Genomic DNA, 15,531 nt, shown 5'->3' on the forward strand with positions numbered 1-15,531 from the left:
CCTGGGAATGTTGCCTCTACAGTCCTCATGTGATTATGTGGTCAGCCCAGTGTGACAGGTGACTGTACCCACAGATGTGTGTTAGTTCTGTGTACCTGTGCTGAGAGTGTCCACGTGATGTGTTCGTACCCTGGACATGGGTGTGTGTGTAAGTCCCCTGTCATGTGGGTTGGTGCATATGTGTAGTGTAGCACCCCAGCTGCATGAGGGATGGATATACCCTGGCCATGTGATGTGAGCAGGGAGCTGTGCTGTGTGTCTGACGTGCAGAGCCAGCCCCACACCTGTGAGCCCCCCCGTCTAGTGGCACATGTGCAGAGTGAGGTTTGTCGCTGCATTTGGCAATGGCAGGTGAATGTCCTGTGCCTGTGTGTGTCTGTGTACTCTGCTGCGGTAGCGTCAGTGGCCTGTGGCATGTGACTGCTCAGAGGTGCTGCACATTATCCTGGTGTACCTTCTGATGCACAGTGTGAGCCTGGATCATTGATTGTGTAGTTGCCCTCATTCCACCTGTGTCCTTTCAATGGCACGTACTGCTTTTGCCCTTCCCCAGAGGATCATGTCCCTATGACAAAGGTGCAATGCGTAGGATGCATACTATGCCTTGTTGTAAACAGCAAATGTGTTCTAATATGTGTCTCTGTGACATGTGCCAGGTGTATTGATGTAGTGTCACTTGTTCATCCTCACAGGTAGGCGCCTCTGCCAAGGAGCAGATATGGCTGACTGCCGTCAGCGCCGTGAGGAGTGCGGATGGTCGGAAGCGGCGCCTGTCCCAGGTGAGGAAACGCTGGCAGGATATCCGGTGCTGGACACGGAGGATCGCACGGGTCCTGCTGGGGGACTCACCTGAGAGCCATAAGAACCGCGGGCGCCGCCGACTGAGCCACATCCACAAGCGTGTGCTGCCGGTGGTCTTTCCAGACTTGGAGAGGCGCTTACAGGAGATGCAGCAGCAGGAAGGGGGTAGGTACATGTGTGCTTGTTGTGTTTCACCAGCATTTGTAAGTGCACAGTTGCATGGATACACTGCCAGGGTTTAAAGGTGCTGTGCAGATCCAGTTACCCACTGTATAGCTGTGCTCTCCTGCCTCCCTTCCCCTCCTTGCAATGTGTTCCCTGGTCTGTGTGTAGTCACTCCTTCACAAGGTTATCTAGGCTGGCACTTCCTCCACGTGAACTATGCCTGTAGCATCATGTGTGGGGGTGGTGTGTAACAGGTTTTGGGACCTTGGCTGTGCCCTGTCCAGTTCAGTACATGTGGGTTCCATGTCAGTTGGCACTGATGCAGAGTCCAGACATGGGAGTTAGTCTCACAAGTGTCATGCCTTACAGTGCGCATGTCCTATGTTGTGGCCTGTGACATGATGTGCATGAGTGTGCGATACGCATAGTGCAGGGATGGTGGCGTGTGTTGCAGTCATTCCCATTCAGGACCATGGAGCTGTGTTGCCACTGCTGTCCCCTGGGTCATATTTTCCTAGGTGTCATGTGTGTCATCACAAAACGTGGACACTCTCAGTGTCTACAGCATAGGTTGTGCTCTGTGCCATTGTCCCCTGGCACCATGTATATTGACGTGAAATGTAGTACAAGTGTCCACTGTATAGCCTGACCTGATTTTCCTTGTTCATAGTCACAGTGGCCAGTGCCTGTGTTTCTTGTTACAATCATCTGATGCTGGCCATTTGTATAAGATTATTTGGACAGGCGCACCTCGGGTATTTGGCGTCCAATCTTGCATTTATGCATCCCCTGTGTATTTCACCCAGACTAAGAGATGTAAGTGCCACCTGTGTCTCAACAAATTGTCTCATGTAGGGGGTGGTTGGTGCGGGGCAAGCCTACATGTCAAAACCTGAAATCTCCTTGCTAGTTCTGGCCAGTGTGTGATGTTTGGCTGGACATACACTGAAGGTGCAGTGAGCCAGTCATGTTGGGCATGTTTTGAGTATTACCTATGCAGCATGTGCCTCAAGCTCATGGATTTGGTCCCTCCTCATCCCTATTGTCGGCAACGCTGTGTGGTGCAGATGCAGTGCTGGATTGTCCCCAGGTCCTGGCTCCTATGTCAAACTCCATTTCATGTCATTTGCTATTGTGTCATGCTCTCCATGGATTTTCATTGGCATGGTGGGTCAACCAACTGTGTGTTGCATGCCCTACATCTGTACCTTGTTTTGTAGATGTTACTGATCTTTCTTTTCAGGCTATGCACTGTAACCTATGTAGATTGGACTCATGTGACATATGTATACAGGTGTGTGATTAATTGCTGTCTCTTCACCTTGCCCACAGCATCGTCGGGGGACACGGAGGGAGACATGAGCACAGACGGAGCGGAGGGACCGAGCACCAGTGCCAGCGTTGACATCGTGGCTGGCACATTGAGTGGTACAGAGGCGGAGGAGAGTGAGGCCGAGGACCTGTCCACTGGCACCACCGAATATGAAGCCGACGGGTCCGAGGATGATCTCTCCGAGTGGGCGGAGGCTGCACCACCAGCTGACAGCGGCACAACATCGCACCCCGCCCCCTCCATTGCCATCAGCCGCCTCCCACTTGCTCGTGTCCCTTCCCAACGTGCCCGGTCACCACATGTCTCCTTCCTGCCAGGCACCGCACCCCCTGCCCCTGTCTCCACTGCTGCCGCCAATGCCGAGTCTGTGGACATCCAGCGGCAGTTGCAGATTGGTCAGGCTGCGATCCTTAATGTCCTCCATGGCCACAGCCAGGTCCTCAACAACATGGAGGCATACTTGGAGGGCATTCACTCATCGCAGGCTGACCAACGCAGCTTGCTGTGGTCGATAGACTCGACACTGACTGCAGCAGTGGGTCTCCTGCAGCGCTACGTCCAACCCCCTACCCCTGCCCCATCCACACCTCCCACTCCCATGCCTGTCCCACGTACACCCAGACGTCAGCATGCACCCACCACGACGGACACAGGCACCACACCAGCAGGGAAAGTCACCCGCACACCTCCTGGCACGCACACACAGGGTGAAGTAGGCACACCCACTGGGTCGGGGGGCAAACGTAAGACACACAGCCAGAGTGGGAGTCCGCATTCCACCAAATCCACTCCCTCCAAATCCCATCCCCTCAGCTCTCCTGGCCACATATCACACAAAGACTCCTTCATGGCCGCTCTGTCCCTGAGCCCCACAGTGACACCACCCCGCAAGCGGTCAAGGGAGTCCCCGGTCAGGGTGGTTGATTCCCCCCCCCTGTCTACACTCTCCCCCAGTGGTGCTGCGACCCATCCCTCTGACCCCCCCCCCTCCTTGAGGCCTGTGGTTCCTTCGGGTGCAGGGGATTCCGTGGAGGACCTTGCTAAGGTGTGCAGCGAGATCCTGGCCTCCGCCTTTGGCCCTGCCCCACCCCCTGTGGTGGAGTCCTCCATCCCTGCAACCACGACGCCTACCCTTCGCCCTCCTGTCCCTGCGGTGCCTGGTTCTTCCCCCCCACATGATGCCCTCACCCCTGTGGAAGACGATGGAATCTAACTGTGCAGGCAAGCTAGGGGACACGCATCCCACTGTGTCCCCCATCCAGCTGTGACTTCTGGACTGCCCTATGGGCTTTGTAAATATTGAACTTCCGACAAACAAGATTTTTTGGTTTATGCTGAATAAAGCAATTTATTTTTTTCCCCTTGGAACATTACTGCTTTGCTGGTATTGCTGTTGGTGGGGCTGCTACATGGTTTTGGGTGGTGTTCATGTGTTGGGTGTGTGGGAAATGTAGTAGTGTGCTGGTCATAGGGGGGACCCTGGGATCTGTGTGCCATCACACGGTGTTAGCTAGGTTTCTCTGTTCATGTAAGCAGTTGCTGCATGGTGAAATTGTCCAAAGGTGTATTCCTTCCTCTGTGTACCCTGACATCTTCCCTGCAGGGTGTTCCCAATATTTAGCGCTGAGCTGTGTGTACATTAGCTGGGTGTGTGACGGACTCCTTCAACTTTGCACATGCATGCTGAGCAATGTCTCCACCTGCATCATTCGTGGCATCCTTGGTAGTCATTGTACTTGTGTATGTGGACTATTGACATGACTTCATGTGGACATGTTTTCTTTTCTGCGCTATGCATGCGTATACTCCCAGCCTCGCACATATGTGGTACATGTACTGCAGGGTCTTTGTGCACCTGACTGAAATTTGTGGGCATGGTATCTGTGGCTACTCCACCCTTTGCGTTCCATGGGCACTGCTGGGAGGACTCTGCACCCACTCCTCCTGTGTCTGGGCACTGCTGGGAGGACTCTGCACCCACCCCTCCTGTGTCTGGGCACTGCTGGGAGGACTCTGCACCCACCCCTCCTGTCTCTGGGCACTGCTGGGAGGACTCTGCACCCACCCCTCCTGTGTCTGGGCACTGCTGGGAGGACTCTGCACCCACCCCTCCTGCATCTGGGCACTGCTGGGAGGACTCTGCACCCACCCCTCCTGTCTCTGGGCACTGCTGGGAGGACTCTGCACCCACCCCTCCTGTGTCTGGGCACTGCTGGGAGTGATGGGCACCCACCCCTCCTGTGTCTGGGCACTGCTGGGAGGACTCTGCACCCACCCCTCCTGTCTCTGGGCACTGCTGGGAGGACTCTGCACCCACCCCTCCTGCGTCTGGGCACTGCTGGGAGGACTCTGCACCCACCCCTCCTGTCTCTGGGCACTGCTGGGAGGACTCTGCACCCACCCCTCCTGTGTCTGGGCACTGCTGGGAGTGATAGGCACCGACCCCTCCTGTCTCTGGGCTCTGCTGGGAGGACTCTGCACCCACCCCTCCTGCGTCTGGGCACTGCTGGGAGGACTCTGCACCCACCCCTCCTGTCTCTGGGCACTGCTGGGAGGACTCTGCACCCACCCCTCCTGTGTCTGGGCACTGCTGGGAGGACTCTGCACACACCCCTCCTATTTAACAATATGTACGCTTAGAACATACACGTGTGTGGGTTCGCTCCATGGGGGTACGGGTCGTACTTACACTGTTGGGGTGGGGGTATGCTCCATACTTACGCGGGTGAGGGTACGGGTCGTACATACACGGTTGGGATGGGGGGTACGCTCCATGCATACGCGGGTGGGGGTACGGGTCGTACTTACACTGTTGGGGTGGGGGTACGCTCCATACGTCCGCGGGTGAAGGTACGGGTCGTACTTACACTGTTGGGGTGGGGGTACGCTCCATACGTACGCGGGTGAGGGTACGGGTCATACATACACTGTTGGGGTGGGGGTACACTCCATACGTCCGCGGGTGAGGGTACGGGTCGTACTTACACTGTTGGGGTGGGGGGTACGCTCCATACGTCTGCGGGTGAGGGTACGGGTCGTACTTACACTGTTGGGGTGGGGGTACGCTCCATACGTACGCGGGTGAGGGTACGGGTCGTACATACACGGTTGGGGTGGGGGGTACACTCCATGCATACGCGGGTGGGGGTACAGGTCGTACTTACACTGTTGGGGTGGGGGTACGCTCCATACGTCCGCGGGTGAGGGTACGGGTCAAACTTACACTGTTGGGGTGGGGGGTACGCTCCATACGTCCGCGGGTGAGGGTACGGGTCGTACTTACACTTACATATCCGTACCCACGCTGTGGAATGCTTGTGCGGGCCGTACCCAGGCCTTTGCCACGTGGGTACAGCCGTCCCGCCATTGTTGGGGTGACGTAGGTGTGGGCGTGGTACGACTCGTACCCACGCTCTTAAGGCGTGGGTACGGGACGTACCTGTATTGTTGTGTTGCCGGTTCACGTCGTCAGGCACTTCCGTTGTGGCGGACGCTGGCTTTGCTGGACACGCCCCCACCCCCTCGTAGTGACCAGGGCCTGGGGGTCAGGTATGTCCAGGGCAAGTGTGCTGTGTGACTTTGGTGGGGGTTTTGTGGCCTGCCCCTGGTCCTGCCCCCCCCTTTCCTCCCTCCCTTAGTTGTTCTGACCTTCTGCGGCGTCTGCGTCCGAACCTGTAGAGGAGGTCGACTGCTATGAGGGCCGGGATGACACGTAGGTTCGGGTCCATGTCTGTCCGTCACGTACAGGTACTCCTTGTTCGCGTCGTCCTGATTTCCCGGCAGTTTTTGGCAGCCGGAAAATATTGTCCGTGCGGGATGACGTCGGTGCGAATCGTAATTCCTGGTTCGTGAATGGCAGGCTGCGTGCGTCCCGACGTCACGTCGGCGCTTTCCCGGATCGCATTTGTATGTTTATTTTCGTCTGTCGGGGTTTTGTACGATTCGTACGGATATTGAGTTTCCGTGCGAATCGTAATTCCATGTTTGTATATTGTTACGACCGGGTACGCGTCGGACGGAGAATATGCTCCGTCCGACGGTTCGTACCCGGTTTTTACAGGATCGTAATCGGCACCTAAGTAGTAATAGGGGATTTCAATGTTCATTTTGAAAAAACAAACAACCCCGTGGCCAAACACCTGGATTCTGCAACTAAAATAATGGATAAAGGACTCACGCACATTGCCGGGCACACCCTGGATCTCCTATTTTCTAACACAGAATCCACCCATATCTTAGAGGTCAGGCCCCTTTCCTGGACAGATCACTTGTTAATTTCCTTCACCTTTAGCCTACCAGCAACACCAACAAACCCCACTTCTTCGTCATCAGCGGTAAGGAGAGCCTGGAGGGTGGTTACTCCAGACTAATTTCAAAACCACTCCTCCTTAAGTGATCCAAATGCCCTAGGTACACTCCCTGTGAACATAGGAGATGATAGCCTTCAAACCGTCTCACATGGCCTATTGCAGAGCACCCTTCATGAAAAGGGTATACATTCTAAAGCCCTTCAGTGGTTCAGCTCCTTTCTAAGCAACAGAACACAAACAGTACAAAAGGGTCCTTTATCCTCCAACCCAAAAACCATCAACTATGGCGTCCCATAGGGAGCCTCCCTGAGCTCCACTCTCTTTAACGCCTATGTACCTTCTCTGGCTAAAATCAGCAGGAAATGGGGATTCAGTATTTGCTCCTATGTAGATGACACACAATTGATGATAGCCCTTGAAGAAAGGTGTGAGGACACCAGGATCAAACTGAACAACTGTCCCTCAGAAATGGCGGTCTCGATGTCAGACCACTGTCTGAAATTGAATGCTGATAAATCAGAGATCCTACTCTTTGGGGGAGCCCACCTAATCTGAGATGGACCTGGTGGCCCCAATCATTGGGCTCTGCACCTGCACCCAAGCAGGTTGAAAAAAAACCTGGGCATTCGAACGACAACGCACTAACCATGCAGGACCACGTCCGTGCACTGTGCGGGTAAAGCTTTGCCACACTAAAACTCCTAAAAAGGCTTTTCTTATGGATCCCTCTGGAATGTAAGAAAACCGTCCCACAGGCCTTACTCATAAGCAAACTGGATTCCGGGAAAGCACTGTTCATGGGCATGGCTGATTACCTTTTCTCCCGTCTGCATGTAATCCAGAATGTGGCTGCCAAACTGGTGTGCAACAAAAGCAGGTATAGCTCGGCATCAGAATGCATGAGAGAGCTCCATGGCTGCCTGTGCGTCAAAAAGCCAAATTCAAGCTCCTGAGCCATGCACACAAAGCCCTACACCATTGCAGTCCCAGAATTCTACAAGATAAACTCCAATTCTATTCCCCTACATGGGATCTAAGGTCGTGCAATCAGGCACGGACCAAGACCAAACTCATTAACAAAGCCAGGGCAGGGGGCCACTCTTTCTCCCACCTGGCAGCAATTCAATGGAACAAACTACCGCTAAAAAATACGTCTTACTGATGACTACATGTCATTTAGAAAAAAGCTGAAAACTCATCTGTGCCCCAGGGTTTAGTTCCTGACAAAGTGTCCTCTAACATTTCCTCACCCTCACTATGGATCTCGCTCTCCTAGCGCCGTGATATCCACTTCGGATGAATACTGCGCTTAATAAATAAATAAATAAAACAGACAGACACAACTTTCATTACATGTTATGCCTTTATCATTTTAATTTTAATTTCATGGAGCTGCTTCTTGTTGTGCTAGAATCAGTATGTTACTATCCACCACAAAATAGGTCAACAATTTTTTATATACAAAAAAAGGTGTACATTATATGCATATTCTGAAACTACTTTACAATCAGCTAGTACATTAGTTGCACCATAGTGGCATCACACTGGGGTTATCTACGACGCTACAATGAGGTTAATGTCTCTCAGTGCAGAAAGGTACAACTCTCTTTTGTTTTTTTCTCGAATACACAGACTTTACATAGACCCTGATTGGGTGCTTGAGGAAGAAACATTAAGGGCCTCATGTAGGTAGCATACCAGTTACCACTTCTAAAATACCGAACGTTACCGAATCGGTATTTTAGAAGTGGTAACTCGTATGTAGGTAATGAGTCGGTATTTTTTACCGATTCGTTACAATTCGGTAATTACCGAATCGGTATTTACCGATTCGGTAATGAGGCATACCTTCCCATTGAGGGGAAGGTATGCCTCATTACCGAATCGGTAAATACCGATTCGGTAATGGTGGAGAACATGCAAGGGTGGCAGGGTGTCACATTGACACCCTGTTGCACCCCTGATTCGGCCATGTGTGCACATGTGGCATACATACATGCCCTTAGGGCATGTATGTATGCCACATTGCACACTGCTACGCGCTCCAAAATGCATACACACATACATTAATTATTTACCACCAACTATAAGTTGGTGGTAAATACCGACTCATAAACACACCCACACACTCCCCCTACATATCATTTCTGGAATCGGAATTTACCGATTCGGTAAAATTACCGAATCGGTAAAATTACCACATCGGTAACGTTACCGATTCGGTAATTTTACCGATTCGGTAGTTTTACCGAATCGGTAAATTCCGATTCCAGAAATTGACCCCCTACATACCAATAGCCAAAATACCGGTCGGTAACGGTATAATTACCGAAAATCGGCCGTTACCGACCGGTATTTGGCTACCTACATGAGGCCCTAAGTGACTAAAAGCTCTCAGTGAAATAGTGACAGAGAAATTGAAAGTAGAAGTGGACATTGCCTGGTGTATGACTAGCTTTGCCCAGTCGTACCAGCCTTTCAGAGGCACTGCCACACAGACTTATGCACCGTCAGATCATGCTACTCATCTAAATAGATACTCACATTTACTTAGAGATCAAGCCTCCAAACATACCTGGGGATCTTTTCCAGCCATTAGTTGTTACTGCTACTGTTACTTTTAACATTACTACTACCCCTAGTTGTACTAGCTCTGCTACCTTTACTGGTTGTATTATAATTGTAGTATAAACAAACATACTGGTTGTCCTTGTCTTTCTACTAATACTACCACTACTACTACTAAGATTACTACTATCACTACTGAAATAAAATGAAACAATAGCGTGCTAATACCCAGGGGTATCTAGCCGCTGGGCTCAGAAGAAGATAACCAACTGCAGGTTGCGAGAGAGAAGCTACTGATTTAAAAGCCATGTTTTAAGGCTTTCCTCAAGGCTAGCAGATTTGTTTTCATTTTCAGTTCAGGGGCGGAAGTTCCAGAGTCGTGATGTGCTGTTCACAAAGCTCCTTCCACCCCACTGAGATTTATTACATTTAAGGACAACCAGGTTCAGGATCTCGAGGGATATACCAGTGAAAACTTTGCCTGAGATAAGCGGGCAGCTACTGTGAAGCACCCTGAAGGCAATACAGAGGCCCTTAAAATCGATGCTCTTCTTGACAGGAAGCAAATGGAGGTGGGTGAGCATGGAGGAAATAGAATCACATTTGGGAATGCCCAAAAGTAGTCAAGCAGCCGCATGTCGTTGGATCTCAATTTTATCAAGGCATTTTTGTCAGGATATTGACAAATAGGGCATTACAATAATCGATTCTTGAAAGAATGAGGGATGATGTGATGGTTTTCTGTAAGTACATCGGGATAAAGGGGAAGATTTTTCTGAGAAGTTTCCTTGTAAAAAAGGAGACTGAGGAGATGGAATTAACATGGCCCTCGAACGATAGTTTATTATCAAAGACAATCCCTAGATTCTTGACCTTTGTAACTGTGGTAGGGAGTGTGCGTAGTTCCAGAGGCCACCACATAGGGGACCAAAAGGAGGTATTCCTTCCAAAAAGCGAAACCTCCATTTTACTGGAGTTAAACTTCAATCAATTGAGGGGCATCCATTTTCCATTTTCCGTAGGATACTGCTGAGAATCCAAAAGACCTGATCAATTTGGCCAGTGGGGTGACATAAATACCAGAAAGGGTAGGGCTCAAAAAAGAGCCCTGAGGATCGCCATAAGAAAAAGTGAAAGGGAAGAGTTTAAAGCTTCAAGAGTGACCAATTGTTTTCGGTGAGAAAATATTTAAGAAGGGTAAGTGCTTACCCCTTGATGCCATTAGAGAGAAGACAGTCAAAGAGTATATCATGGTTGATGGTGTCAAATGCCGCTGACAGGCCTAAAAGGATACTACTACTGCTAAGACTACTACTACTACTGTTACTTTTTATCACTACCACTATCCCTACTTATACTAGTACTGCTACTACAGATTGTTGTATAAACATGCTGGTAGCCCTGCTCTTTCTTCTTCTACTCCTACTATTTCTACTTTCACTACTACTACGACTGTTGTTACTTTTACCACTACTACTACCTATACTTATGCTTTTAATGGTGCCACTACTGATTGTATTACTAATGGGCCGGTAGTCCTGTATTTTCTACTACTACTGCGGCTGCAACTATTACTGTTACTACTATTACTACTGCTGTTACTTTTACCACTACCACTACCACTACTAATCCTAGTGTTGCTGCTACTACTGACTGTATTACTAAAGGTGTTGGTAGTCCTGGTCTTTCTTAATCCTATACTACTACTACTACACCACAAGTGCTACTACTGTTATTGATGCCAATATTGAAAGCCTTCCTGGCAACATGAGAGCTACTGCTACTTGTACATCAATTACTATTGTTAGTGATATCATGGCAACTATATTAAAAGTATTAGCCTCACAATACTAACTAATAGTACCAACAATATGTTCCCTATTACCAACACTCTCTCACTAGTACTGCTGCCAGATTAGTAGGACTATCACTGATGGTACACTTACTAGCACCACTGTTGTTGGTTTTACTAATACTATTTGTGCTTCAATAGGGATATGTGTATTACTATTACTATAACTTCTACTACTCACAGTAAGACTACTAGTATAAGTACTCTTACTACTATTAGCATCAGTAACAGTAGTACAGCTGTGTCTCTTTGTATTGTAACTAGTACTAGTAGAGTTACCAGTATTGATAATCAGGGTACTGATTATCTCAGCAGTAGACGCAAAGCCAAAGTAGCACTAGAGGTACACCTTCATCAATAGTTACAGTCATAGTAGTATTTTCAGAAGTGGTTCCAATGCCCATGGTAGCACTGGCAGTACTACTACTACTATGAGAGGGGCCAATAGTAATTTGAACATTTGTGGCACTAGCACTACTGGAAATTTGATGTGTATTATAAGTACCAGATATAGCCTCAATTAGAGGCATACTGCTTGTAGTAATAGGAATACCACCACAATACTACTTATAGAAGTAGGATGACCAGTCACTGGGAGTAGTACAGAGGGGGATTACATGGTGTACTACTAATAGTAGTTCCAATAGTAACAGCTGTAGTATAGGATTAATACTATGGAAGCATGTTAGTAGCAATTGAAGCTGTAGTAGAAGTAGTATTACAACATGTGGTGGCAGGGCTAGTGATAACGATACTATTCGTAGGAACAGCAGTAGCAGAGTGGTAGGTTCATCTGTTGCTGGAAGCAGAAGAAAATTAAATCTTGTACTTTACACCTTTGCTGCTGGGTGCATCTCCAGACTGCACGCCCTGTCTCTTCTGGTGTCATTTCCTGTTGCATCGGTTGATAGCAATCTACAAAATTAGAGCTTAGTGCATACAGAAAAGTTAAACGTAAGACAAAAAAAGTATTCAAAAGCCAAATCCAGCAAAGGGAAACACTTGACAGTAAGGAACAACATATTTTATGTTTGAAACACTCGTCGTCCCCGTTAAACGTTCCATACTTTCTTGTTTATGTTCGGCCTCCACCCATCCCTGAACTTCAGCAGCTTGATTATGTGCAGCTTGTTCATCCCCAGGCAGCTTTCCATGATGGCCTCTTCCAGCTCGTACAGGAGCTGCCCATCAATCTGCTCCCGCTGGAAAGCCTCTGTGTATTCCCCCATGTTGAGTAGCTGCAGACAGTCACACACCTGCTGGACATCGAGATCGTGCAGATCTTCCGTAAGCACTGGTTCTTCTAGATTGGTCGAGTACTCTGGTGGGATCTCGGGGACTGGCTTCATTGGAGTTGGACTCAGCTGACTTCGAAACTCAGAGGAGTGAATATCAATGTAGATCCTCTCGATTTCATCGTAAGTGTCCCCTTGGGAAGCCATGTCGTTCTTGTCCAGCAAATAGATTTCTGTGAACACAAAGGGAAACTGACAATTAAAAAGAATGTTTCTGTTGGAAGGCAGTTTATTAGTAGATGTAGGTGGGTACCTACCACTAGGAGTAAGGCCACAATCACAATATAAGGTCCATTCAAGGTCTCAATACAATAAATATTCCCTTGCTCAACCCTTCGTAGCTGGCTGCGAGCAGGAGACAGGTGTGTATGCATTTAAAAACACCAATACATGAAATAAGTAAGACACAGCACACAATAAAAATCCAACACCAAATTATCAAAATTGGAAATATTCTTAATATTAAAATGACACGAAAATTACATAAATCCAATAAAGGGAATCAGAGATATTAATTTCTAGTGCCTAGAAGCCAAAAGCACCAACTTGGGACATCTGGTAACAATAGATGTGGACAAAGTAAAAGTTTCAGGCCAACAGTGATAAAGCGTGGGTCGGAAACAATGAGCGGTAGGGCCCGGTCAACTTTTTACCTTCTGACTTAGTGACTTTTTTTTAGCTTTCTTTCTCAACGTCAAAAGGATCTCCTGGGCAGGTTGAGTTTGGGTTCAACAACGGCGGCTTGCTTCAGCAGGATGCCTCAGTCCATTCTTGGAAGTCTCGTCGATGACGAAAATCTCCAGAGCTCCAGCAGGGCAAACCTGAATTCCAGACAAGGTCATGGTTCGACATCGCTGGCTTGAATCTCAACGACGGGCCAGTCAGCATCTCAAACTTCTAGAGATGCCTCTTGAAGGTCCTTTTGGGTTCTAAGTGGGGCTACAATACCAGCAAAGGTTCCAGAAGCTCTGAATAGCTCCTTGGAGAGTCCAGAATACAGTTCCCACAATGCACCTGGTCAAATTCTTTAAAGCCCAGCTAAAGGTGGTCAGCTGGTTCCTTCTTGGTGGAGATGATGCAGGTGGAGCTCTTTCAACCTGCTGCTTTCAGGGAGTCCACTGCTTAAACTTTTAGTGCACTGCAAAGTCCGTTTTTGCTGTAGTTCCAAAGTGTGCAACAGGTACAGTCATTCAGAGGGCAGTCCTCGGGGTGCAGGCCAGGGTTCCAACAGTACAGTCCTTCTTCTTTTTGTTTCTTCAGGCAGGGAGTTGCTGGGAAGCTCTCCCATATTAATCTAGGCTTTTGTGATGGCAAGCAGGAGGGTACCCATGACTAATGCGGTGCAGCGTGCCACCCTCAATGGTGACCACTTCCCCTGAAGTGTGGCAAATTCCCGTCCTGGAAAGCACTGTTCTGTAAAAACCAAAATGGAGAAAATCTCTCCAGAGTTTAAGGTATGGGTAACCAAGCCTACAGGTGTGGTTAACTTTCCCTAACACTCCCCTTACAGCCCATATGCTAATTCAATTACAGGGGCTACCATCTGGCTGGGGGTGCAGAAAGTAGCAGTGGGCCTGGGTCTTGTCCAAAGTGTCTTTCCCTCTTTGAAGCCCAGTTTGGCTACCCAGTCCCCTTCCTGCCTTTTGCTCTGGAGCTTGCAGATCTCCTCCCACCACGTCTCTTTTTTTCCTCTTAGGCCACTTCACACTCCATCAGAGCAGCTTGGCTCAGCCTGTCAATGGCTGGCCAATCAAGAGAGGCTACTCTAGAGCTGGATTTAGGCACAACAGAAAAGCTAGTTTTGTAACTTCATTTCTGCCATAGTTATAATAAATCTATCCTTGGCAAGTTGCTGGATTTATTATTACAATATTTGATACACTTTGAAGTATCAATTTAGGTTACTCCTGTCAATAGTTAGACTTCATTACCATTTAATAAAGCCTTCCCATGTTAGCCTATAAAGCTAATTTACTAAAATGGGGAAACACAAAATTAGCACCTATGGGAGACTTTAGGGGTTACATATATGTACAAATAAGGTAGTTTAAGACTCTGAAAGTATCTTAATTCCAAAGCCAAATTTGCATACAATATTAACTTGAAAGCATCCTACAAAACAGCGCTGACTTTTAAAACGATGGCAGGCCACACAGCAATGTACACTTAAGTGCAATAAATCTGCTGGACCTCTAAACCTACAAGCCCTACCATATACTAGGGACTTACAGATAGGTTGTCATTAGGCCTGGGCGGAGCTCGCGGAGTTTCACCCAGCGGAATTCTGTGGAGTTGCTGAAAAACTTGCATTGCTCGGCCACCCCTAATAAAGTCACCTTAGATGCTGAGAGTAGTTGGGGGCCAAGAACCCCTATTGTTGCCACAAGTAAGTCCCCTACAGAAGGACAACTGAGACCTCGTCGGAGGCCTCACCCCTTTTCTCAACCACTCTGAAAAGAGGCCTCCTGGCGCAAAACTGGTTGGGGGATGAAGTCCCCATAGCCACTGATGGTCGTTGGGGGCCAAGAACCCCTGTTGTTGCCACAAGTCCCTCATAGCGGGATTGCTGAGACCTCGTTGGAGCCCCCATCCCCTTTCTCAACCATTCTGCAATGGAGCCTCCTGGCACACTACTGGTCGAGAGATAAAGTCCCATTGGACACTAAGGGTCGTTGGAGGCCAAGAACCCCTATTGTGGTCACAAGTAAGTCCCCCACAGTGGGATTGTTGAGACCTCATCGGAGGGCCCGTCCCCTTCTCAATTGCTCTGCCTGGCGCACTACTGGTTCAAGGATGAAGTCCCCTTGGCTGCTGAGGATCATTGGGGGATGAATTCCCCTTGGCTGCTGAGGATCATTGGAGGCCAAGAGCACTTATTGTTGCCATAAGTAAGTCTCCCATAGTGGGATTGCTGAGACTTCGTAGGAGGCCCCGTCCCGTTTCTCAACCACTCTGCAAAGGGGTCTTCTGGTGCACTGCTGGTTGGGGCATTGCTGAGACTAGGGGTGAGCGTGGCAGTAAACTGCACTCCACCGCCTGGTTGGAGGAGTTTTTGTAGAGCTCAGTGTTCCAAATGGAGCACAGAGTGGCAAAACTCTGCAAACTCCATCAGCGGAGCGGAGTTTACTGCCAACCCCTAGCTGTCATACCAATTGTAATGGCACCTAATTACCATATACCTTTTAAACAGAGCAGTGACCTTGGCCT

At 49.0% G+C, this 15,531-nt stretch overlaps 1 protein-coding gene across 1 annotated transcript in view; it reads right to left on the reverse strand.

Annotated features, from left to right (window-relative positions):
• Nucleotides 1-7,953: 7,953 nt before the first annotated feature.
• The window catches only part of LOC146859963 (uncharacterized), a 219,363-nt gene continuing 211,785 nt past the window's right edge, over nucleotides 7,954-15,531 (reverse strand). The window contains exon 5 of the mRNA XM_085643715.1: nucleotides 7,954-12,497. Coding sequence (XP_085499841.1) covers nucleotides 12,082-12,497 — 416 coding nt within the window. The 3' untranslated portion in view covers nucleotides 7,954-12,081. The remainder of the gene's footprint in view (nucleotides 12,498-15,531) is intronic.

The sequence above is a fragment of the Triturus cristatus genome, chromosome 3_1 (assembly GCF_964204655.1).
Source record: "Triturus cristatus chromosome 3_1, aTriCri1.1, whole genome shotgun sequence".
NCBI lineage: Eukaryota > Metazoa > Chordata > Amphibia > Caudata > Salamandridae > Triturus > Triturus cristatus.